The 22981-nt window shown below is 37.8% G+C and overlaps 2 protein-coding genes across 10 annotated transcripts in view; one reads left to right on the top strand and one right to left on the bottom strand.

Moving 5' to 3' along the window:
* The window catches only part of LOC126753269 (GTPase-activating protein skywalker), a 170226-nt gene extending 147447 nt beyond the window's left edge, over nucleotides 1-22779 (bottom strand). For 3 of the 9 annotated variants that reach the window (XM_050464581.1, XM_050464590.1, XM_050464593.1), the window contains exons 1-2: nucleotides 22382-22775; nucleotides 19666-19963 (exon numbers count right to left, since the gene is read on the bottom strand). The gene's annotated coding sequence lies outside the window, so the exon portion shown is untranslated. The other 6 variants (XM_050464587.1, XM_050464582.1, XM_050464584.1 and 3 more) reach the window with 6 other exon arrangements.
* Nucleotides 4584-6655, top strand: LOC126753290 (uncharacterized). Its single transcript, XM_050464623.1, has 2 exons — nucleotides 4584-4713; nucleotides 4892-6655. Exon 2 carries the CDS (start codon nucleotides 5007-5009, stop codon nucleotides 6108-6110), a length of 1104 nt encoding a protein of 367 aa, XP_050320580.1. The 5' UTR covers nucleotides 4584-4713; nucleotides 4892-5006; the 3' UTR covers nucleotides 6111-6655.
* Nucleotides 22780-22981: the final 202 nt, after the last annotated feature.

Here is a 22981-nt window from a genome sequence, read left to right as displayed (position 1 = left end):
GAAATCACTCATCATTCCCGACCAGCTATATGGTACAGAGGCATGGACGATGACTACATCTGATGAATCGACGTTACGACTTTTCGAGAGAAAGGTTCTGCGGAAGACTTATGGTCCGCGTTGGCAACGGCGAATACTGCAGTTGATGGAACGATGAGCTGTACGAGATAACGACGACATTGACATAGTTCAGCTAATGAAGAGACAGCGGCTATGCTGGCTGGGTCATGTCGTCCGAATGGAAGAAAATACTCCAGCTCTGAAAGTATTCGACATAGTACCCGCCGGGAAAACAGAAGAAGACGAACGCTCCACTCCGTTGGAAAGACCAGGTGGAGAAAGTCTTGGTACACTTGGTATCTCCACACTTGGTTTTTAATGTCTCAATTGGATGAAGAACACACCGTAAGTGCCGACTTCGTTTTTCGACACCTCAAGAGGTGCTTGTTTCGGACAAAAAACAAAATTAAACAGTGATAAATTCTAACTTTAAACAACCGTTTGACCTTTTTCAAATGCATAAAGTGAAATCAGTTAAAAGTCACTTAAAACCACAGACACGAACTCTCAAAACAGCATCGTTAGTGCGACTAAAATTTCAATCAACGCTCATTAGCACACATTAAGCGGATATGACGGATGAGCGAGTGCTCGCATGGAAGCTAAATGCGCTCGTAGATTAATTTCAATAGGTCAGTATATGATTACACGAAAAAAGTTACGCGTAATTGCTATAAATTACATGGCGGTACGACGGTCGCGGAGAGGAAAGCCAATAATAACGGAATGCCATATGTTGCCGTCGAGATGGGAATAATTATTATTAAGTGTACATATGTACTTTAATATACTTTAAATATGCGAAAAAGAGGCCCGCGTTCAGCTGGCAGAATAACGGTACGCAGAGCTTAGTGAACGGGTGGCAAGATGAGAGCGACGTACACGAGCCCACTTGCAATGACTACGCTGATAAAACAATGTACATAATTAAATATGAACAAATGGGCATATATACAGTTTTGGACATAAAAATGGGAACACTTAAAACAAAAAGAGGCGATTGGAAATTAATTTATAAGAGCATTGTTTATGTTAAACTTTTTTGTTTGAGGATAAGATGACATCTTCTTTAGATGGAGGATAGAGCCATAAGTAGAAGTTCACACGAGTGAGGAAAGTTCTCTGATCGCCATTCACTTGGGAAAGGCCAGAAACGATACTTTTACATATACGTAGGTCAAGCAGCTCACGACATCTTAGACTTGCTAGACTTATTGGGATAAACTTCCATTTTTGTGCTTCACGTCCTAGAACCCCAAAAAACTCATTGCAAGAGGTTTAAGCCTTGCAAAACTACAAGCGAAGATGATAATTTCATGAGAATTGTATCGTTCCGAGGTCCATTAACCAGCTGCTGAAAGTAGAGCAGAGACAGAAGTTCAAATTTGCGCCCGGTCAGTTGGGAAGAGACTAAAAGAAAATAAACTTTATGGAAGAACCGCTTGTAAGAGCCGATGTGAATACGGAGTCATCGAAGCTGTCGCATCGAGTTCGCTTAACTCGTATCGAGACCCAATAACCATAGGAATGGCGGAGTCCGGTTACGTAAACCTCAATTTCGTAAGAACGGCTTCCCCTAGTACGGTGTGGGTCAGTCAGGCTTAAACGAATGTAAGATGCCACGAAAGTGAAAGTTTCAACCGGTTCCCAAACATATGTACATCGATTCTTCACTGATATCGGTTTCTTCATATTAAAAAAGACGTTTAAAATTCGCTTTTGCATTCTTTGAATCAAAATACAGTAGATCGGAGAACTGTCGAAGAGAAAATTGGAAGCGTCAGGTCGATAAACAAGAAGGAATTGTGGAAAAATTCCGAGAAGCTTAATATGGAATATTCACAGACAATTTTTGAACTCAGTGCTAAAAAGATATAAAGCTTCGCTGGAAAGACAAAAACTATTCAACGAAATATTAAATATGCACGCAATTTTAACAACTGTTTTTATCATATTCATCAATTATTTGCAGTGTTCTTAGTTTTTCGACTGACACAGTATATGTGTGTGAATTGTCATATGTAAGCGGATACTAGCGTGCGCTCGCATCCTCATAAATTCTAATCAAATTAATAAAATCAAACAAATGCGGCAGTGGCTGCCACGCCGCCACAGAAAACGCCCACACGCTGTCGCTTCGGCGCAAAAGCGATATTTGCGTAGTTGCCACATTAAGCCGTAAACAGCTTGAGATTCCAGCGAAGATAAATAACACACACATGCAAACAAAGTACATAACTGTATGAGCACATATGCGTATTATCGCCAAGAGGAAAGGTGAGCCCAGCAGAGCCGCTGAACTGGCAGCAGCAGCAGCAGCCGCTCGCTGCAAGTGACAATTGAGCGCTTCCTGTGGTGGCGAAGCGTCGGGTCGCACACCAATTCGCATTTCAGGCAGCTGGCGAACGCATTTACAAAGCACTAAAGCGAGCAGACAACAACAGGAACAACAACAACAAGCTTTTAATAAACATTAATTTGGCATTTTATTCATACAGGCGAATGCGCAAGACAAAAACAACAACAACAACGCTTTAATTTCTTTATCATTTCATTTAATTTTATTGTTTGGCTTAATTTTTGCAACGTTTTCGCTTTCGCATAGCTGTTGTTGTTTTTGGTTGTGTTTTTTTTTTGTTTTTCTGTTCATATTTCTCGCGCGCTCACAATAAACTCGCCAAAGTACACAATACAAAATCGGCGTAAACGATATGCCTCAGCACGCTTGATTAACCTTGTTTACGTGACCGACCGATCGGCCAGCTGCGAACTGCGCGCGGCGATGAGTTGAAAAGAACCAGCCGCATTTCCTCGCCCCATGGTCTGCACATAACCTCGGGGTTGGGGGGTGTGCGAGGCAGGTACGAAGCACATATGTATGTATGTATGTACATTGCCAGTTGTTGTTGGGTTTGTTGTGCAGATGATGGTCGTTGTCAAAAGCCGTCGGCAATGAAAAGTACGCATTCATCGTTCGCTGAAAGAAGCTGGCTGCTGCCTGCCGCCTCCAGCTTACACTGGAATGTTGATTGGTGTCGTCGCAAGCGAGATTTACTCGTTGATGAGGTCGCTTGTGTAATCGACCGATTTTTGGCGAAAAAACGCACACATACCAATGTTGTTGTTGCATACTTTCAATCTCAACAAATTTTTGAATAAATTGGATATTTTGCTGCTTGCCTTTTTCGTGGTATTTCATGTAAGCAATAGAAGAAGTTCGAATGAAGAAGCGTTTAGGTACTTGATTGAGTTGAGTACAATGCGCAGTCGTTTCATAGGGCAATAATATCTTTCACAACTTAGGAGTTTCCCTACAAAATCTTGATTAAGACAAGTACAATGTAAAAATTTCGCGAAGATATCTCGGCAAATAAAAAAAACTGTTTTACAAGAACTTGATTTCAAACATGCAGTTTGTATAGCAGATATACAGGTCGCAGATAATTTTAACACCAACAACAACGTCAGAATCATAATCCCACGCGGAATAATTCACGCCAGCAAGTGCTACTTCGGACTGAGTAGGCAATTAAGGAGTAAAGTCCTCTCTCGAAGAAGAAAGAAGAAATTTTACAAGTCACTCATTATCCCTGTCCTGCTATATGATGCGGAGACATGGACCTCTGATGAGTCGGCGCCACGAGTTTCCGAGAGAAAGGTTCTGCAGAAAATTAATGCGAGAAGAACGACAACATAACGTATTTTATCCAGTAGTAGATTGAAGAAGTCGCACGATAGAGAGTTTCCTCGTCGGAAACCTCGGAGAAACCTACCCAGACGGAGCTGTTGTTATTGTTCAACGTCAGTTTACACAACCGTATTAGTTTTGCGGGGATACCGATTTCAGACATTGTAGCATAAAGGCAGCTCCTTTTCGTGTTGTCAAAAGCAGCTTTGAAATCGAAGAAGAGGTGGTGTGTGGAGCGTCTGCTCCATTGTCATCGATTGGGGAATCGGGTTCTCCATCTCCTGGTGTTATGCTTTCACTGTCATTCAGCAGGCTGGAGAAGTGTTCCCTCCATAATTTTAGTATGCTCCGAGCATCAGTCACAAGATCACCTCTGTGGTTCTACAAGAGTATGCTCCGGTCTTGAAACCTTCTGTTAGTTGCCGCATCTTTTCGTAGAATTTTCGAGCATTACTCTTGTCGGCCAGCTTGTCAAGCTCTTCATACTCACGCATTTCTGGATCTCTCTTTTTGTCTGCAAATGCGTGTCGCTCCCCTCTTCAGATCCCGGTTTCTATCCCATCCCGCTCGTCTTGTGGTCGATTTTAACGTTGCGAGGTAAGCAGTCTATTTTCTCTCCACTGCAACACGAGACTCCTCATCGTACCAGATGTTCTTTAGCCTTTTCGTTCGTAGCCAGACGTAGAGTAAGTTGGGGTATTGTGATATGGGTGTGCAATGTGATATGCCAGCATATTTCGTAAACTATTCATGTTTTGACATGAATCTTTCCGAGAATACAAAAGCAACTGTAAAAAACTGTTGCTTACTTCGTTTGCTCTCAGTGTGCCAAAAAGTTTATAGTAGTGCGGTCACCATTATTTCAACGGGCGTTTCGACAAAGGATTATTCAGAGTTTAATTCATATTTTAGAATTCTAGTAATTTTTTCTTGATCTTTCGTTAATATAATTAACCGTAATTCAGGTAATTTTTAGCCCAAATAAATATTTTTTTGTGAAACAAATATTTTATTATTTCAAACTCGAGTTTGGCTAAAGTGATATAGTCAATGTTGTCCATTGTGATATAGTATATCATATTAAACAAAACATAATATCATACAACGTATCTTGTAGGTAAAAGTAAAATTCTTAAATTATAGTTTTTCGCAATGCCGAAGAAAGGGGAAATTCGTAAGTGGAATGCAGAAAACATGAAAAAAGCCATACAGGCTGTAAGAGCCGAAAAGATGGGAATACTTCTGGCATCGAAAACGTATGGTGTCCCATTTGCAACCTTGCAAAGAGCTGCCCGCAGCGATAAGATATTTGAGAGAAATGGAGGCAAAGTTTTGGGGGCTCACTAGAAGTGATGTGCGTTCGCTTGCATTTCAATTAGCAAAGCGAAATAATATTGAGAACCCATTTTCCATAATCAGGGAATGCGCTGGAAAAGATTGGTTGCGTAGCTTTCTAAATAGACATAAAACGGAAATAAGTTTACGCTCTGCCACAGGTACCTCAATCGAGAGAATCAAAGGATTCAATGTGGAAAATGTGAGCAAGTTCTATAATTTATTGGAGCAGGAGTTTGAGAAGCATAAATTTTCTGCAACTAGAATATGGAATGTTGATGAGACAGGAGTGTCTATCGTGCAAAGTAAGCAGCCAAAAATTTTAGCAGCAAAAGGCAAAAGGCAAATTGGTTGCATGACTTCAGCAGAAAGAGGATCTCTCATAACAGTTATAAGCTGCATGAGCGCAGGAGGAGCCTTTGTTCCACCATTTTTCATTTTTCCAAGAAAAAATCTCCCTCCGCTTTTAATGAAACATGCTCCCCCTGGTTCCGATTCTGCTTGTCACATATCGGGATGGATACAAATACCAATATTTACCGCGTGGTTTGATCACTTTTTGCGATTCACTAATCCATCAAAGGAGAACCCAATCTTGCTTATTTTAGATCACCACTACAGTCATACGCGACATGTTGATGTTTTGGATAAGGCTCGTCAAAATGGCGTCATTATCTTATCATTGCCACCTCATTGTACACACAAAATGCAACCCTTAGATAAAGCATTTATGGGTCCTCTTAAAACATATTACAATGACGAAATAAGACGATTTATGCGAGAGCAAGGCCGAAAGGTGACACAATTTGATGTAGTTGAGCTGTTTTCAAAGGCTTATCTGAAAGTTCAAACGGCACAGATAGCAATTAATGGGTTCAAATGCACTGGCATCTATCCCTTTGATAAAAATATTTTCCAGGAAAGTGATTTTATGGAGCAACGCCAAGAAAATCCGCTGAAAGATACTCAACCTATAGAAGATATATTTTTAGAAGAACCAGTGGCCAGCACAAGTCGGCAGCGATGAAAAATTTCGTCACACCTTGGCAGATATCCCAACCGCCTAAGCTAAAACTGTCTACCAGCTCCAGAGGCAAACGATCAGAATCGACAGTGTTAACAACATCACCATATAAAGCGCTTTTGGAGGAAAGCATCAGAAATGTTGAGAAGCGCAAGAAAAAAGGAAATGTAAAAGACATACCGCATTCACGTAAAACCAAAACACAACGGGCAACCAAAACTAGGGAAACTTCTTCGAGCGAGTCGGAAAAAAGCTTGCATCTTCCCAGTTCAGATGAGGAATGTTGGGCGGAAACACCACCTAGTAAGGATACTGCGTGCGCTTTTTGCAACAAAAACTTTGAGACGGATAAAGGAAGTATTGCTTGGGTACCATGTTTGCTATGCGACTTAGTTTGGGCAAACGTCTCCCTAAGCGTCAAGCAATATTTGTTTGCGAGTCCTGCCAAACATTTTAAAATTAAAAACAGTACACATTTTTTTGAATCCTTGATTGTTTCTATGTACATACTTGAATAGTCATGTTTTTTTTTTATTCTTAATGAATTATATTACAACAATACAAAATGTCGCTTTTTTGTTTTTAATAAATGTATTATTTAGCAATTCGTTCTTATTTTTTTTTTTAAGGAAAGCTTATAGGTAATGTGATATAGTATATCACTTTACCTGACATAGTATATCACATTACCCATACATTTTGGCGAAGTCGCTTTTTCGACCATCCATAGATTAATTGAGTTATCTTTCAAAGTACTTGAGATACCGAAATATCCCTTTGAGATATATTGCGCAATGAAGCAAGGAATAGTATTGCATAATTTTTGTAAGTATTAGTTTATGAAATTTTAAGTAATAGTAGAAAAACTTATACCCATATCACAATACCCAAACTTACTCTAAGGAGCTTGAAACACCGCCCACAGTTCCCTTACACCGAGTTGCTGATGAGTGCTCTCAGAGAGCTGGAGTACAAGTCGAGTAGAAAATCGTTCGGCTGTCTGTTGTTATTGCAGCTTCTCGACGTCGAACTTTCCTTATGTTTTTTGGTGCGCATCTTGTGCACAACAAGAAAATGGTCCGAGTCAATGTTAGGACTTCGGAGCGTACGCACGTCGCCAAGAAGGAAAATATTCGTTTGCTTATCCATTTTGGACCGCTTGGAATCTAACTTAAAAGGATCGAAACAGTTTCACAGTCATAGCTTCCAAATTCTGGACCCCAATATAATAAATAAGAAATTGCTATTGAAAACAATTCTCCAAGAACCACCAATTCAGCAACCCAACAGATAGTATTATGGAGACAGTATTCATCTACATAACCTAATTGAAAAAACGATATCTTCACATTCTCGAATTAAGTGCAACAGTGTCTAGGTCATCTTAAAGCGATTCGTGTAAGTAATTCTGTTGACAATGAGTTCCATAATTTAGTTCACAACAATGGCGGCAAATTAAGAATCAGCAGCGAGATCATGCGATCGGCCCAGGTACCCGCATCGTCACAAAGATTTTCAACCACAAGAATTAAATAATTAAAGAATAAATATATCCACACAAATGCTTATAAAAATAAAAAAACGGATGATAAAAGAAGATAAGTGTTTACGAAAATAGAATTCCACCGAACAAAGACACGACAGTCTGCCACACAACAAATAAATCGGTTAAGAAATTCAAAAGACGCACGAAGAAGGAAGCGGGTTCACAATTGAATTTAGAAATGGGGGTAGCGTGGAGGCCGGCCGGCTGCGCGCTACGTGTGCCATGCGAATAAGAGTACGAGTGTTCGTTAAAGCGACAATCTTCGTACTTAGCATGCATATTAATATTAATTTCAATTAATTGGACATTACAAGTCTTTCAATGAATTCATATTTTTATTTGTATAGAAATAAAAATTGCACACAAACAAACGACGGACAAGCAGTTCGGTTTCAATTTGCCGCCATCGTCTGCCTTCAGGCAAACAAAACACGAACTTATTGAGTGTGTATGAGTGCATGGGTATGTGTTGGATCTATATGGGGGCGTTGAAATTGAATTAAATTCAGTTACAACACAGGTTTGGAATTCATTAAGCTACGTGAATACAGTGCAGAGCTTCTTTCGCTTCGTGTTTGTTGTTTTCATTATTGATGTTTTTATGTATCCAAAAGTTTTTGGTACCAACAGTTTGATGTAGTGAGTGATTGGCAACTACAATGCAAAAGGGGACAAAGCAAAAATAAATAGACATGAAGCTCCATAATGATATCCAATGGTATAAAATACAAAGATAGAGCGAGGATTCGTGGGGAAAATGTAAAAATATCGATGTTAGTGGACAGCCAGATTATACGATATGTAAAAAACAAACCTTCAGCATTCTCAAAAATTAGAAAAAAATGATTTAATCTCGTCGGTTGCTATCGCAGGAGCCCATTTGAAAACAATGTGAAGATAAAGGGTCCCCAGAAAATGCCTTTACATTTCAATTGGTCGTCTACAAAATGGCTGAATGTGCTGTGTACTTATGATAGCGAATTTCCTTTTTTTTCAAGGAACAAGTGCCCAATTTATCATTCCAGGTATACTACCAAAACTTTAAAACAACGTGCTCTGAGCATTATGGTATGATAAGGTTGGTAAACATGGGATCTGGAAGTATCGCAAAAAGATCGTACCATCGAGATCCGTATGATCGTGTTCAAGAAACAATCGCAGCTGTTTTACGAAAATCCAAGAGTTTCGAGTCGCAATTTATCGGCGCAAGACGAACATTTCAAGGGATAATTAATGATGACTTAAACCTGTTTCCATACAAAGTTCAAATACCAAGCCGGTTAAACTCTCTAGATTAGCCTTTTCGCCTGGAATTTTCGGAATTTTCTAAAAAAAAAAAAACAAGTAAGGAAGGGCTAAGTTCGGGTGTCACCGAACATTTTATACTCTCGCATGATAAAGTGATAATCGAGATTTCATTATACGTCATTTACATATTTTTCAAATACCGTATTTGTGTAAAGTTTTATTCCGCTATCATCATTGGTTCCTAATGTATATACTCGTATTATACAGAGAAGGCATCAGATGGAATTCAAAATAGCGTTATATTGGAAGAAGGCGCGGTTGTGAACCGATTTCACCCATATTTCGTACATGTCATCAGGGTGTTAAGAAAATATTATATACCGAATTTCATTGAAATCGGTTGAGTAGTTCCTGAGATATGGTTTTTGGTCCATAACTGGGCGACGCCACGCCCATTTTCAATTTTTTAAAAAAGCCTGGGTGCAGCTTCCTTCTGCCATTTCTTCCGTAAAATTTAGTTTTTCTGACGTTTTTTGTTAGTCGGTTAACGCACTTTTAGTGATTTTCAACATAACCTTTTTATGGGAGGTGGGCGTGGTTATTATCCGATTTCTTCCATTTTTGAACTGTATATGGAAATGCCTGAAAGAAACGACTCTATAGAGTTTGGTTGACATAGCTATAGTAGTTTCCGAGATATGTACAAAAAACTTAGTAGGGGGCGGGGCCACGCCCACTTTTCCAAAAAAATTACGTCCAAATATGCCCCTCCATAATGCGATCCTTTGTGCCAAATTTCACTTTAATATCTTTATTTATGGCTTAGTTATGACACTTTATAGATTTTCGGTTTTCGCCATTTTGTGGGCGTGGCAGTGGGCCGATTTTGCCCATCTTCGAACTTAACCTTCTTATGGAGCCAATAAATACGTGTACCAAGTTTCATCACGATATCTCAATTTTTACTCAAGTTACAGCTTGCACGGACGGACGGACAGACAGACATCCGGATTTCAACTCTACTCGTCACCCTGATCACTTTGATATATATAACCCTATATCTGACTCTTTTAGTTTTAGGACTTACAAACAACCGTTATGTGAACAAAACTATAATACTCTCGTTAGCAACTTTGTTGCGAGAGTATAAAAATTATTGAAGTGGTCGAAGAAGACAAACTGACTGTTGATAAGACATATTTTGATCTAATCGGAAATGTGAACAAGCAAAATTGCCGTATATAGAGCGAATCAAAGCCAGAAATAGTCCACAAGACGGAGCGAGTCACTGTGTTGTGGGCAGCTTCATCAAGGTGTTTTGTCGGACCATACTTCTTTAAAGGAAACGGTTTAACAGTAACTGTGAATGGGAACCGTTATTAAAGGATGATTTTTTTTTATCTAGAACCGCGACGAAGATCTATCCCTTTCAATAGCGTTTGATTCCAAAAAGCAACTACACACATAGCCAGACCGGTTATTGTAGAGCTCCTACGAAAAATTTAAAACAAATTAATATCAAGAAACTCCACTTTCCGCTGGCCCCCCAATAACACCTGACATGACTGCACCAGACTTTTTATGGGGTTATGTGAAAAAAATCCGTAAATCTGACTGAATTGAAGCAGTCCATTAAATCGATATTTGAAGCTATGCCAACTTCATATTCGGTATATTTTATAGAGATTCCGACATTTCCTTCTGGGTGTTACAAAATTCGTGGCAAACTTACTAATTCCTGTTCAGACTATAATAATAGGAAAGCGTAAGGCCAAAATAGTAAAAGGTTTATGTTTCCACAGAAAACATAACTTACAAAATATTACGACAAACATTTTTGTTGTTCAAATCATAACAAGAAATGACCATCTCCGGCACACCAAGTTTGTTGAATAACTGATAAGTCTTCTGTGGCTTGCGCGTTGACAGGAAAAAATTTATAAAATTGGAATTATGGAATGTTTTTCATAATACGCAGTCGCCAATATCCATTTTAATATTATGTCAGAACACATTTGAATATTAATACTTTGCGGCTTTTATACATTTATGGAGATATAAATCAATGAAAGCAAGCCCCTCAAGCAAGCATTTAAAAGTCACCTTAAATTTTTTATAATCTTTTACCTGCTAAACTTTATTAAGATCTATTTATAAATGAGTGAGGCGAGCCCACTTGACAACGCAAATATCAGACAAGCCTTTGGATATTTAACGGTTACGAAAAATTAACGCTAAATTAGGAACAGATAAGTGTATGAAAACTGAGTATTTAGAGAGAGTTAGGACTGTAAGACAGGTTAGTCTCCTCGCGGCGCATTCCGGGTAACGCCAAATGACCCACAGCATTCACGGCCTTCTACAACTATTACGGACAATTGGTTCCTGAGCAATGTTTAAATTCTGGACTGGTAGCCGAGGTATTCTGACGCCTTAGTATGTATGCAGGGGTGATACTCTGCAGAAGTGGCTGGTGGAGAGGAAATTAATGTCAAGGCTTCCTCTTTTCAGTTAAGCCTTAGAGTACTTTCCTCTCCGGTCATCATGAAGTTAATGTGTTAGGTGCTGGTTGAGAAGACTCCCTTTGCGTTGATCGGCTGAGACGGCGCTGACATTGTCTTAATTCAAAAACTGCGGCTGAGTAGAAAAGGAATCGCTGGGTTAAAGACAAAAAGCGATAGGATTTTGGCGATCAATGACACTAGAAGCTAGAATCAAAACTGGTTTGGTGATTAGAAATGAACTTAATGTTTTTGTTCTACTATATTTCAACAAGGGAGAAGCCATTACTGCCAAACTAGAGGGCGGCGGCGGAAAACTCGTCTTTTGACTTCAAGGTGGAACAAACTCCACCTTTTACACGGACGGATCGATGCTTAAGTGGAAGGTTGGAGAGGATGTTTTGTACAGGGAGCTCTCAATAAACTTTTGCTTCAGACCAGACCACTGTAGTATCTTTTACAGCGGAACAATTAGAGGTGTCCTTATTGGACACTGTATCATAGGGATGTGGCTAAAGATTTTTGGAGGACGCAATTTATCAAGGCTGCAGTGATGAAAATGATATCCAGACAATTTCTCCTCCACTGTCCAACTATCGCAAAACTAAAGTTGAAACATCTTGATTGCCATACTCTCCACGAATCTGACAAATTGCCTGGAATTGATATTAGCTAACTGCATAAATTTATGATATACTCTAAGCGTTTTTCGATACCCATTGTTTTTTGAACTCGTGTCGATTTTGAAGCATCGCTTAATATTTCCCGTTTTTTTTTTGTTTAACTGTCATTAGGACGGAGAAAAAATAATTAATAAAACAAATCAATATGAAAAATATGCAAAAATGAAATAAACTCATAATTTATACAAAAATCATTTATATACATTTCCGTCCATTCAATTAGGCCAGGGGCACGACTTTTCACCATTAAGCCACACTTTTAAGTTTGCATTGTTTGGCAACAATATTGACACCGTTATGTATTCTGATAAACATTTCAATACATTACAATTATTGACATTTCGAACACTTCAAAGCACAGCAGGAAGTGCAGCAGCAGAAACATGGTGAACAAAGGAAAATCAGCGCTAGTGGTCACCTAGACGTATGAGCAACTCGGCGTTTGCATTTCATATTTCCGCAAGCCGAACTGATTTGAGGAATTCGAAACGCTCCATTTTTTTAGTAAATTTCAGCACACATAGAAAACGTTCGTATGCAGACATGCTAACAAAGCAGGGAACAAAATAAATACATACATACATCTGTAACCGCTTGTCATTTAATTGCATAGACAAGTCATGTTCATGGCGAATCGCTTGCTCCGGCGTGCCATTATCTCGCCGGCGAACGTGATTGGAGTGTTTTACTAGTTTTTGTGTTTGAAAATATTGCTATTTACAGTTAGTCAGTGCGACTATAATTACATTACGCTTATATTGCTCATAGTTTTGTGCTGATTTCTTTGCTCTTCGTTTTATTTGCTTGTTCTCTGCATTTGTTCGAACTAATGCCTCAGTTTTTGTGATATCGAGCTGAAATTTTGCACACTTCTATTTCTCCCCAAGTAGCTGCTCATTTGCCTGTTTCGTCGATATCGGGCCACTATAGCATATAGCTGCCATACAAACTGAACGATCAAAATAAAGTTCTTGTATGGAAAACTTTTTTATTTGACGAGATATCTTCATGAAATTTGGCATTGGTGATTCTCCAAAGCAACGGTACATTCACCGAAGAAATTATTCAGATCGAACCATTATAACATATAGCTGCCATACAAACTGAACGATCAAAATAAAGTTCTTGTATGGAAAACTTTTTTATTTGACGAGATATCTTCACGAAATTTGACATGGGTTATTGTCCAAAGCAACGGTACATTCACCGGAGAAATTATTCTGATCAAATCACTATAGCATATATAGTATGTATGTAGCTGCCATACACACTATAAGTTCAAATATATGTCCTTGAATAGAAAACATTTTAATCTAACGAGATATCTTCACGAAATTCGGCACGGATTATTATTCGAAGCAGCGATACAAGCTCCGAAGATATTTTTCAGATCGAACTACTATAGCATATAGCTACCATACAAACTAATCGATTGAAATCCAGTCCTTATATGAAAAACTTTTTTATTTGACGAGATATCTTCACGAAATTTGACATGAGTTATTGTCCAAAAGAATGGTAAAATCTCTGAAGAAATTTTTCAGATCGAACCACTGTAGCATATAGCTGCCATACAAACTGGACGATCAAAATCAAGCTAAAAATATTTTTACCTTTTTATGGTATAAAAATACACGCGTGAAGGGTATTATAGCTGCGGTGCAGCCGAATAACGTTTTTTTTTGTTTTTATTTTCATTATTTGTTGTTGTTCCGTGGCTTTGCACTGCACGCCGTTGCATTTAACAGTCTTCGATTACTTGACTTTGATTTGTATTTGCTTATAAACGTAAATATGTATGTGTATGTGTGGAAGCCGAGTGCAAACTTTTCATTTCTTTTCTTGTTTCCGAATCGTTTTGTTTTTTGGCTTTGAAGTGTTGGTTTTGCACACAGGGGTAAGAAAGTGGCAATATATTGCCTTAGATACTTTGTATTTCCACAGACGGGCGAGTTTGTTTGCGTTGCTATCAACACGGTAATACTGTTTGCGAAAGTGATAAATTTGCGCACTTATCAACCTTAATAACACATAGTAAATAATTAAACAATTGTCGGCCAAGAAATATGTAAGTAACTTTAACTTACAAGCATTGTTGTTGCTTTCAGTTGCAACCAACTTATACAAAACGAAAGTAATAACTTAGTCACGTGCTCTCTGGCATGTAACTACAAATGTATTGGTGCCTGCACACACTCATGTGTGTGTGTGCTTTTGTGCATGTATAGCTGCGATGAATGTTCGATTAGTGATGGCTTTGACTGGCATTATTGTCGCCGTCTCTAGCATTACAAGGCAACTGCTCGCCGGCGCACACATGTGTACATACGCATACATACTTGTAGATACATAGCTACTCAGATAGAAATTGACGTGACGCCAAAGCGGATAAGTGAGTACAAACAATATCGCTTTGTGCCTGCACTCGTACTATTTACTGAAAGCTACGGAACAAAGCTTAACGCTTTCAGATACAAATTACAAATACTTATTTCTGTCTGGACGTTCATTAACCTTTTGTTCGAACGTCAGTCGTCAAAGTTTCGCCATCGCCGAGTTCATTAACATTAAATTACGGTAATTCATCGCATCGATGAAAACTTATTATACAAAAGTAATTCAAGGGCTTGCAGATAAATGAATAAAGACTACTGCATAGATCCGTTGGAAAAAGTGCGGTTAAAAGCATTGTCAACATCATAAATTTAAGCGAGCAACGCAACACTCTCTTCAACCCAAATATTTGGAAAGTTGAGAAACATTTATTTTATTCATAGTATCAAGCCAATAAAGAAGAGCTTGACAAGCTGGCCGACAGTGATAATGCTCGAAACAGAAGGTTCCAAGACCGGAGCAAACTCTTGTAGAAACCCCAGAGGTGATCTATTGGCTGATGCCCAGAGCATACTTAGTTTATGGAGGGAATACTTTTCCAACCCGCTAAATTGCAGTGAAAGCATAACGCCAGGAGATGGTGAACACGATTCCCCAATCGATGACGATGGAACAGACGTTCCACTGCGCGACCATGAAGAAGTTCAAATAGCAATTGCCCGTCTGAAGAACAACAAAGCAGCGGGAGCCGATAAATTCCGGTTGAGCTATTCAAATATGGCGGCGAAGAACTGATAAGGAGCTTGCATCAGCTTTTTTGCCAATATGGTCGGACGAAAGCATGCCCGACAATTGGAATTTAAGTGTGCTCTGCCCAATCCACAAAAGGGAGAGTCCACAATCTGCGACAACTATCGGAAAATAAGCCACCTCAACATCGCATTTAGGATTCTATCGAGCTTACTGTATGAAACAATAAAGCCCGCCGTCATCAAACTGATTGGACCTTATGAGTGTGGCGTCAGGCTTAGAAAATCAACAACTGCCCAGATCAGCCTGCGCTAAATCTTGGAAAAGACCCGTGAAAAGAGTATCAACACACAAGCGGCCTTCGACAGCACGAAAAGAAAAATCTCAACTCCGTTGGAAAAACCAGGTGAAGAAGGACCAGACTACACTTGGAATCTCCAAATAGCGAAACGGAAAAACGACTGGGGCGTTGTTGTGAACTCGGCTATAACCGCATAAGCGGGGCCTACACCAATAAAGAAGAAGTCAATAAAGATACGAAAACTCTTGCGAGCAGCCAACGAAAAAAAGTACCGCCTTCCGTGCAACTACGGCAACTAGATTTCTCGATAGAATCGATTACAGCAACATTTTCGTCATGAGACAAAATGTTTTCCACATAAACTCAAAGATTTATTATATCCAAATAGCATCATAATCGTTAGTGTAAACAATTATTATTCACCGCTAATTGACCTTAATCATATAAAATTATTCAGCGCGAATTCCCACCTTTGCAACTTCGAATTCAAATTGAAAATAAATATTGTTCTGAGAAAAAATTTCCTGTTAAATGAATAGCAGTACAGTGATGGCCTGTTAAATAGAAACGCTATGTTATTTTCTATCAGGCGTTAAATCCATTACGGCTAAGGACTGCAAGCCCATCAGAAGGAGGAACATCTTACTTAAAACTCTGGAGAGGCTGATGGCCTGTATATAAGCAGGCGCAATACGAGGAACCATTTATCAGTAGCGCAACATGCTTATTGTAAAGGCAATTCAGTGGATACTGCCGTGCATACTATCTTGCCATGACTTGAGTAAGCCTTCTTTGATATTAAGGTAGCTTTCAATAACGTCCTGCCGGAAGCTTTCGCAACTGCTCTGGACGGTTTTGGGGTTGAATCGAACCTCAAACATCTCATGTGCGACAGAGTGATTGAAACGGAGTGGAGCGACGTACGTGCTCGTCGAAATGTGAGTTGGGTAACCCCATAATGTGGAGTTCTCTCTCCTCTTCTATGGATCCTGGTCGTTAACGACCTTAAAGATCATGGCTGCCGGATGATTGCCTATGCAAACGATGTAGCGCTTATGGCCTAGCAAAGTTCCTGAGTACAGTGTACGAGTGCTAACTCGTTCAGCGTTGTGACAAATTGGGCTGTCGGAAGTGATCTCGCCATCAACTCAACTAAAACAAAGATAGTTTTATTTACTAGAAGATACAAGATCTCGGTGGCACCACTGCCGCAAATGGGAGACATCGGTCTGCAACCGGCGGATACAGTGAAATATCTTGGGCTCATCTTAGATAGGAAGCTTTCATGGCAGCTAAATATCGAAGAGAGAGCGAAAAAGGCACCGATTGCCTTGTACTGCTGTAGAGGAGCCATTAGCAAAGGGTGGGGTCTCTCACCATCTAAGAGGCTAAATACATACATATATATATTCTTTAACTGGAGATCGCCTATCCTGAAGATCCTCCATCCGACTAAGTTTTTACAAATTTTTTTGTTTACTATCTTCAGATTTCCTCACGTCTGGTTGGTCTCAAAGCTTCAACAACATTTCGAGTGTGGAAAATACAAAATCGTTACAAAAACAAAAAAGCGTAATACAAAGTAATCACTTTGAATGAAACAAAACAAATGTAAATACACTACAACAACACTATATTGGAAACTCGTGTAATCAACCGGCTCGCAAACAAACCAAAGTTATTAATGAAAGATTGTGCAATCAAATCGCATATGTGGATTATAAACTTAGTCTGGTATATGCATATGCAAGTAGATATGAGTGCTTTTGTACCAAACTACGCCCACGAAAACCAGAAAACCAGAAAATGCAAGGCGTGCCGATTGAAGGGCGGTGAGCGCAACGAAATACTGGAGAGGAAAGAATGGAGATAGGGGAGCAAAAGAAAAGTAAGTTGTTGGTTACACTAAATTACACTGGTCTCCCAACGAAAAAATACTTCGAAAAATTGTGACAAAAGTACATAAGAAGTTTTGTTACTTTTGTAGATATAACTGTTTGCCATTTTTTATAACTTATTTGTCACTTAATGTTATGGCATAAGTATTTTAAAGACATTTTTGGAACTTCTAACTATAGAATTTCCATTTTTCACTGTGAAACTTCGATCCTAATGTTTTTCACCTTTTTATAATTTTTAATAAAATTAGTTAATAAAAATCGTTCTTTGATTAAATGGAATTTAAATTGAAAATCAATGTGCTGTACTTATTTGCATGTGAAATTTCTTGCTTAGAGCCCAAAATATGATAAAAACATTAAGAAATAATTTTTTTTGCAGACCAGTGTTATCAAAACAATAAAACACAACAACACTCAAACGTTCAAAGGCAGTAGAAATGCAAAATAAATCAGTGGGTGAGAAATTCGACAAATGAAATTTATGTTACTTGCAACCTTGTTGCTGTTAGCCATAAGCAAACGTATGTAAGTATGTATGCAGCTGATGTACAAAATGTTAATACCTACAAACAACTAATCTATTGATAAGATAAAACAAATATGAACTGTTTAAATTTGGTGTAAAAAACACTGACGTATCTACCTTAGAAAATATACAAAAGCAAAGAAAACGTTAACTTTGTTGCACCGAAGCTATAATACCCTTCACAATTACAAAAAGGTTCCATACAGAAAAAGATTCCTATTGTACAGTTTGTATGGTAGCTATATGCTAGTGTGATCCGATCTTAACAAATTCTTCAGATATTGTATAATTGCTTTAAACAATAATTCATGCCAAGTTTCGTGCAGATATCTCCTCAGATAAAAAAATTTTCCATACAAGTATATGATTTTGATCAATGCAAATACATATGTATATGAAAATATATGCACCCGGCGATAAAATATAACAGTAACAGTAAGTTTGAGAATATAATTCAAAATAAGAAATAAACAAGAAAAAACGTTAACTTCAGCTTCAACTATGTGTTCAGTTTGTATGGAAGCTATATGCTATAGTAATCCGATATGAAAAATTTTTTCGGTGATTATATTATTACCTTAAGCAGTAATCCATACCAAATTTCGTGAAGATTCGTCAAATGAGATTACATTATTATCATTAGAAAATAACATGATCTGCCAACTTAGAAAATAATATATTTTGTGAATATACATTGTCAAATGCGAAAGTTTTCCATACAAGGCCTTAATTCCGAACGTTCAGTTTGTATGGCAGCTATATGTTATAGTGGTCCGATATCGACAGTTTCGACAAATGAGCAGCTTCTTTAAGAGAAAATGACGTTTGCAAAATTTCAAAACGATATCTTAAAAACTGAGGGACTAGTTCGTATATATACAGACAGACGGACAGACAGACAGACGAACATGGCTAAATCGACTCAGCTCATTATCATGATCATTTATATAAATACTTTATAGGGTCTCCGACGCTTCCTTCTGGGTGTTACAAACTTCGTGACAAACTTAATATACCCTGTTCAGGGTATAAAAAGTGGGATATATTCTTCTTCTTTCTTTATTGGCGTAGGCACCGTTGACGCGATTATAGCCGAAAGGACACAACAGCCAACAACAAGTGGGTTATATACATACATATGTATGTATGTACCTACATATATAAAAAAAAATATTGCAGATAAATGCATAGTTTATTATGTCTCTATTAAAAGGTAGAGTCAAGAGCGCGACAATAGCGGGAATTAAGTAGCTTTTGCAATCAACTTTTAAAGGCAAACAATTTAAATATATTCTATAAAAATATAACTTCCGCAACAAAAAATCAATGCTTGTGACTGCGATAAATTAGCCGACATAATCTTACTTAAAAAGTGTTTTCGATGAAAAATAAGTGCTGTAACACATTTTTGTGATAACGTGACCTCGGAAAAGTTAACACATTTACTCTTATCGACATTTCCCTTACTAATTTCACTAAAATTTTCGCTGGATGTGTAACGCGGTATTCAGCGAGAAATGGAATGTTGTTAGTTTAGCGGTAGCGGTTTTCAATACCACATTGTGTTGTAAGTTTAAAATTGGTTGTAATCGAAGTTATATAACGTTAGGCTCAGGAAAAGTGCTGTTTCGACGGCGTCGGATCATAATGAGAATAGTGTTAGAGGAGTGTTTAATTCTAATTTCATCCTACTGTCATTTGCCTTTTCATAAAAGTAACTATTTACTGAAATAGATATATTAATAATAACAATTAACAATGAGCTTACCTTCAGTTCATACAGTTGATCATTCCTTTAATAGAATTTATTTATGTATGTTTAGTTTGCTGCTTAAAGAGCTCTACGTAAAAAATACTTCAATTCTTTATTTTAAGCAGTTCCACAAGCTTTCGTCATTAATGTATTATTCTTCCTTGCTAATTATTTGTGTTTACTGTTATGTTGTTTATTCACGTTTTTTTTTTACTTTTGCGCTTTATTTATATTTTCTTTGCACTTTTATACTCTCAGCACTTTGCCAGAGAGTATTGTATTTTTTATATAACCTTATGGTTGTTTGTAACACCTAAAAATAATCAAAATTGATATGCATTATATATACAAAGATGAGGATGACGGCGCGACTTTAATTTATTGCAGAAGATGTGTTAAATTGTTCCATGTATTACCCCAGCTCCCATTTGCTATATACATACTTAAAAAGTTCTTCGTTATTCTAACAGACTTTCTTCAAATGGATTTTCTTAAAGGAAAATTATATTTTTTATGCTATTATAATTGAGTCATATAAAAACAAAGGCTAAAGGCAAAGTCTTTAATACGATAAGTATTTGTTTTAATACACAACCGCAAAAGCAGAACTCTTCTGAAATTCCAAGCCAAACTCATTAATATATGTACATATGTACAAGGTGCTTCCCAAAGTAAGCAGAACCTTTTAATCTAGCGCCCCCAGGTAGCGTCATCTATATGTCGACTGGTGCGTTAGAATCTGCTATCTTTATCGATTGTCCAGTGAGAATTTCATGACATTTCATCGATTGAAGTGAAGTTATTGCGTTTTAAATGTCAGTATGTTTGTGTTATCGGTGCAAAAATGAGCTTCGAACAAACGTTAAATTTTGTTTTAAATTTGCAAAACTTTCACCGAAAAGTTTTAAATTGAAAAAACAAGGTTATGGCGATAGTTGCCTATCCCGTAGCAGAGTGCACGAGTGTTTTCAATATTTTCAAAGTGGTCGTGAGGACATAAATGACGTTCAACATGGGGGCCAATCAAAACCCGTGATCACCGGAAATTCCATTGAAACTGTGCGTGAATTCATCAAAAATCAGATGAAATTCATTGAAATGGAACTGAACATCTCCAAAACATCGATTTATCGCATTTTGACCAAACATTTGGGCTTAAGAAAGGTGTGGGCACGATTTGTTCCGCACAAATTGACTGACGACCAAAAATTTCTCAGAATCCAACATTCGATCGACGCTTGTGACCGATTATTTGACCAAAAATCACATTTTAACCATCAACCACTCCCCGTATTCAGCTGATATGGCACCGTGCGACTTCTTCCTTTTCGGAAAAATGCATTTGCCCATGAAAGGAAAGCGTTGTGCAGACGTAGAGGCCATTCAAAAGGCTTGCACCGGCATACTGGCGGCCATACTGCCCAACGAGCTAAAACACTCTTTGACATGCTTTTGGACCGTGCAAAAAACTGTATTGAAGCAGAAGGAGACTATTTTGAATAAAATAAATTAATTTTGCCGAAAAAACTATTTGTTCTGTTTTTTGTTTTAAAGTCCTGATTACTTTGGAATGCACCTTGTTTATGAATGAGTCGATGCAGCCATGTCCATCTAACACGTCCGTCTATCACTCCGTACATAAGCGAACTAGTCTCTCAGTTTTTGAGATAATGTTGAACACGTCCTTTTATCCCAAAGAAACTGTTCATTTGTAGAAAACGCCGATATTGGACCGCTATAGAATATAGCTCTCTTACAAATTGATCAGTCAAAATCCATGTGAGGAAAAATTTTTATTTAACGAGATACATAACTTCAGTAAATGTGGCTAATATTATTGTCCATCACAAGGCTACAATCTAAGCACAAATTGCACAGAACGAACCGCTAAAGCATTTAACTGTCATACAAACCGGGCGATCAAAAACTTTTTTTACACGAAAATTGTTTTATCTCCTAAAGGTATCATAGCTTTGGTACAAATTCTAAGGTTTTTTTCTTGTTTTTATATTTTATTAGAATTAGGATATCTAACGACATCTTAGGGTATAAGAATCAAAAGGTGTTACAGCAGCCCATTGAAAAGTGTTTCTTTTTTACTTCATTTGACGTAAACCTAGAAAACAACACTATTATTCACGTGGGCACAATAGGTAACAACTCCATACGGACAAACATAATTTTGACTCTTTGCCACTATTATATAAAGCCACATTAAACGAGTAACCCTAGTGTTAATAACTAAAATATGAGCCGGCTTATGATTGTATTTCATTTATGCCTAATTATTGTAAAAGTCACTATAACTTTTATAACAAGTAAAATTGACCAAAACTTCTACTCCTCTCTAGGTGTGTATGTTAGCATAGAAATTCGCTATTTACACAGCTGTTACATTCCAGCAGCGTGTAGTTGCGCAGCACTACCTTGCGCAATAGCGTCGACTCATCAGCTGAGGCTTCGACTGAAACACACCACCTTCATTCCAATTAGCAGACGATTAATGCAAAAACAACATCAGCTTGTCCAACTTCGTGTTTTCACCCCCGCCCCAACTCTTTAACACACTTTTCTATGTATATTATCCTTATATGTTTTGTGCATATAGAACAGCAACGAACATAAAGAACATAATGTAAATGCACTTGCGCTTCTAGAGGTTAATCCAATTCACATCATTAATTGTTGTTTTTGTACACAGTCGAATTGCACTTATAACGGCAATGCTTACTTGTTTCAGCTTCTCTACCACCTTATAAATGCCGAAGTGATTTGAACTGAACTGAACCGTATTGTATTTAGGTGCCCCAATTTTTTTTTTGATCACACACGAAAAATCGATTTTCTTCACTATTGTACATTAATATAATTAAAATGTGTTGCCCGTGATTACTTGCAATGTAATGTGCATTTAGACGAAAGCAATTTCCAGATTTTCGTAGGCGAAATGTCTACCACAAATTTTTCTTTGTAATATCTACGATCACTTCTTTTTAGGGTAAAATTTTACGTTAGAATTTTTTAATACACTATTCAATGCGATTGAATTATATTTTAATGCCTACATCGATTAAATGTCACGTTCGACGGCGGAATTCCACTTGCAAAAATTTTGTTGCTCACTCAAACAGGGAAAATAAGATACTGATGAGAAATTGTTGTAAGCGGGCAATTGTCGATATCCGATAAAATTTTAGCTATCGTTTTTACTACTTCTCTTTTGTTTTCGATTTCGTTGTTACGGTTGCACAGGGTTGTATAGCGGGCTTGTTAAATAGTTTTAAAACACAGTTTTGAGGGAAACATAAAAATTAAAATTCAACATACTGTT

The sequence above is a fragment of the Bactrocera neohumeralis genome, chromosome 3 (genome assembly GCF_024586455.1).
Source record: "Bactrocera neohumeralis isolate Rockhampton chromosome 3, APGP_CSIRO_Bneo_wtdbg2-racon-allhic-juicebox.fasta_v2, whole genome shotgun sequence".
NCBI classification, from domain to species: domain Eukaryota; kingdom Metazoa; phylum Arthropoda; class Insecta; order Diptera; family Tephritidae; genus Bactrocera; species Bactrocera neohumeralis.
The sequence above is the reverse complement of the archived record's forward strand: the minus strand, read 5'-3'. Positions and strand labels throughout refer to the sequence as shown.

Excerpts from the sequence above, each read along its gene's own strand:
- LOC126753290 (XM_050464623.1), top strand. The coding sequence starts at position 5,007 with ATGGTGTCCCATTTGCAACCTTGCAAAGAGCTGCCCGCAGCGATAAGA.